The sequence below is a fragment of the Myotis davidii genome, unplaced genomic scaffold, assembly GCF_000327345.1.
Source record: "Myotis davidii unplaced genomic scaffold, ASM32734v1 scaffold535, whole genome shotgun sequence".
NCBI lineage: Eukaryota > Metazoa > Chordata > Mammalia > Chiroptera > Vespertilionidae > Myotis > Myotis davidii.
The window spans coordinates 1,504,115-1,507,687 of NW_006286980.1; the positions used below are offsets into that span (position 1 = coordinate 1,504,115).

The 3,573-nt window shown below is 46.2% G+C and overlaps 1 protein-coding gene across 6 annotated transcripts in view; it reads right to left on the reverse strand.

The window, feature by feature from the left end:
- The window catches only part of STK38L (serine/threonine kinase 38 like), a 64,673-nt gene that overhangs the window by 6,853 nt on the left and 54,247 nt on the right, over positions 1-3,573 (reverse strand). For all 6 annotated transcript variants that reach the window (XM_006758922.2, XM_015560777.1, XM_015560778.1 and 3 more), the window contains 2 exons: positions 1,319-1,436; positions 756-879 (listed from right to left, as the gene is read on the reverse strand). In XM_006758922.2, the coding sequence (XP_006758985.1) occupies positions 756-879; positions 1,319-1,436 (242 nt within the window). The remainder of the gene's footprint in view (positions 1-755; positions 880-1,318; positions 1,437-3,573) is intronic.

Genomic DNA, 3,573 nt, shown 5'->3' on the forward strand with positions numbered 1-3,573 from the left:
GTGCAGGCCAGAAGGGAGTGGCAAGAAATATTCAAAGTGATTAATGCCAAGAACCTACAACCAAGGTTACTTTATCCAGCAAAGCTATCATTCAGAATTGAAGGTCAGATAAAGAGCTTCACAGATAAGAAAAAGCTAAAGGAGTTCATCACCACCAAACCAGTATTACATGAAATGCTGAAAAGTATTCTTTAAGAATTTGAAGAAGAAAAAGGTAAAGATAAAAGTTATGAACAACAAAGTGACAACAAATAAATATCTATCAACAAGTGAATCTAAAAAGTAAGTCAAAATAAACTGGTGAATATAATAGAAGCAGGGGCATAGAAAGGGGGTGGCCTGACAATTTTCGGGGGGAAGGGGATGTGAGGGGTGCAGCAAGAGATTGGACAAAAATCTTACACCTATGGATTGGTGTAATTAAGACACAACTAACTTTGATATTGATTGTAATAATACAAAGCTGAAATGTAAAAATTATTGGTCATTGAAAGTCAGGTGGCTTTTGGCTTTAACACTCAATGATGTGTGACCTTAGGTAAGTGATTTCATCTCTCTGGTATCACCAGAGTGGTAAAAAAACAACACACACACACACACAAAACACACAACAACACCTTTTTATTGATCTCCTTGATTATATGTATCAGTGGTAGTCCTTTCCCTCCCACAAAAGTGAAATGGCCAATTTAGTCTTTTGGGTACCTATGAAGTTTTAAGATATGACAACCTCCTCTAGGAATTTAACCACTAACCTAAGAATTAAATCCTTGGCTTTCTCAGATATAGGCACCTCTAGAGGAAATACCAGAGTTTCTTTCCAGTTCATCACTTTTCTATATGTTTCTTGAGGTGTTTCAGAGCAGAAAGGTGGATATCCTATGTATCAGAGAAAAAAAGTTTTATCAGCTCTTATGATCAAATATGCTAAACCCATTACGTAAGTGTCACAAGAACCAAAGTAGGTCTGAGTGCTCTACTTGACAATAGAAAAATGCCACCAGTCATCAATTTATAATTAAATTCCTAATGAAGTCAATAAAATAAAGGATTTAAAGCATCCTTCTCCCCCTTTTTCCTGAAAGACCATGCAGATACAATTTTGATAAATGGAAGCTCCATTAAATACCCACTTCCTGAAACCAGATCCCTATAGAGCTCATTGCTATCTATCACTGTGTATTTAACATTGGGGGGGCGGGTGTCAGAAATTGGTTTAAGAGTTTTGATATGTTAGCCCATGGTATCTGTATATGTTCAATCAGTAGCACTCAAGGAAATTTATATGGTATGTATATAAATAAATGATAAGACATACCTATTAGCATTTCATACATAATCACTCCCAAAGACCACCAGTCACACAATTTGTTGTAACCAGTCTGCATGAATACCTCTGGTGCAATGTAATCTGGCGTCCCAACTGTGGAATATGCCTGCAAAGGAACAGCTTGTTATACTAACATTCTTAATATATTTTTTAAAACATATGAATATGGCTTACTACTGTAAGAAGCAATGTATACAGAAGTTACTTTTTCATTTTTAATACTTGTTTTGCATGTTTACCATGCATAAGGCTTAAGTGATAGGTACTGAGTCAAATAATATGTTATTTAAGACATGATTTCTGCCCTGTAAGAAGTGTAATTGAGTTATATATATATTTAGCTCTAAATCCATTTCAAAAAAAAAAAAAAGGTTGAGCCAGTAGTCCTGGCTCTCCCACTCACAAGTAGTGTGTCTTAGGCAGGTTCATCACCTTCTCTGAGCCTCAGCCTCTGCTTACATAAAACTGAAGTAATAATATCTGCCTGTACCATTGATATGAGGATGAAAACAAGAGAAGGAATTTGCTTTGTAAACTACTACAGCCTACTAACCTATCTAATAAAAGACAAAAAGGGTAATTGACCATACCTTCGCTAGCTTCCCATTGGCTAATCAGTGTGATATGCAAATTAACCGCCAACAAAGATGGCGGCTAATTTGCATACTGCAGGCAGGGCGAGACAGTGCCAACTGCCAGCATGCCGCCATCCAGGGCAGGCCGGCCGCTGGGAAGGCACACCACCCCAGAAGCCCCAGCAGCTGGTCTTGCCTTGCCACCACGGGACCTGAGATTGGCGGGTTTCGTGGAGGCAGGGCACGCCCACCCCAGAAGCCCCCAGCAACTGGCTGCCCTGCTGCCATGGGACCCAAGATCCTGAGATCTGCAGCTCCGTGGCAGCAGGACACGCAGGATGGCAGGGGCGCACCTGGTCCCTTCTGCCTCTGGGCCCTGCTGCTTCCAGCTTCCTCTCTCCAGAGTTCACGGCCAAAACCTGGGGGCGCAGTGGCAAGTGGGGACTATTAAGGACCTCACATGACTCCAATCCGCCCAGAAAGCCACAGCCTCAGGACGGGGCCATTCACGTCCCACCCCAAGCCCTGGTGCAGAGAGGACACCGAGGCCCAGCAGGCAAGACCTGCCCAGGTCACACTGTCAGCCACGGGGCCCAGGTGAGCCGAGCCCCACGCTCCGGGCCAGGCTTGGGCCCAAGGAGGTGGGGCCAGTGTCCCAGATCCCAGGGCAGAAGATGTGGGAGGGCCAGAGAGAGGAGTGAGCTCCCTGACTCCCCAGGCAGAGCTGCCGCACTGTGGACTCCCAGCCCCGAAGCTGGCCCCTGAGAAGCCCGGGCAAGAGGGGTGGGCACTTCCGGTTGGGGAAAGGGGCGGGGACTGTGGGCTGAAGTGGCGGTGAGTACCTGCTGGAGGCTGGAGCTTCTGCACCCTAGGAGGGGCCCCTGACCCCTGGGTTTGGGAGATGTGGACATTGGGGGGACTGGACCCAGGGCCTCGGGTGGTAGGGATGCCCGGGAGTCCCTGGGACGTCTGGCAGCTGGAGTCTGGGGCACCTGTTGGATGGTAAGACACTTAACTGTCCAGGGGGGTGCTAAAGGGCTGGGGGGGTGGGGATCCTCAGTAGGTCTGTGGGTGGCTCTAGGTCCCCCAGGGTGATAGGCCTGGCTGTGACCTTCCCCAGAGCTGCCCTGTCCAGACCATGGACCCCGAGGTGTCTCTGCTGCTGCAGTGCCCTCCCGGGCGGGCTGCCCGAGGATCAAGTTCAGTTTGAGCTGAGCCCGGCCTACAACCATCAGCAGTTCCCGCGGCGGCAGGGCACACCCACCCCAGAAGCCCCTATCAGCTGGCAGGGTGAATCAAAAACAAAACCCACTTTAAATATAAAGACACATATAGATTAGAAGTAAATGAATTAAGCTGCAGCCTGTTTTTCTCAGTGGATAGAGCATTAGCCCATGGACTGAAGGGTCCCAGGTTCAATTCCAGTCAAGGGCATGTACCTCAGTTGCTGGCTTGATCCCCAGTCCCTATCAAAGCATGTGCAGGAGGCAACCAATCAATGTGTCTCTCCCTTTCCCTTCACTCTCTCTAAAATTCAATGGAAAAATATCCTTGGGTGAAGATGAACAAAAACAAAGTCAGTGGATTAAAGAGATGATAAGAAAAATATATTCCAAATTTTGTTGTATAATGGTTATGTTTAAATTATTAACACCTAAGAAATTGGGG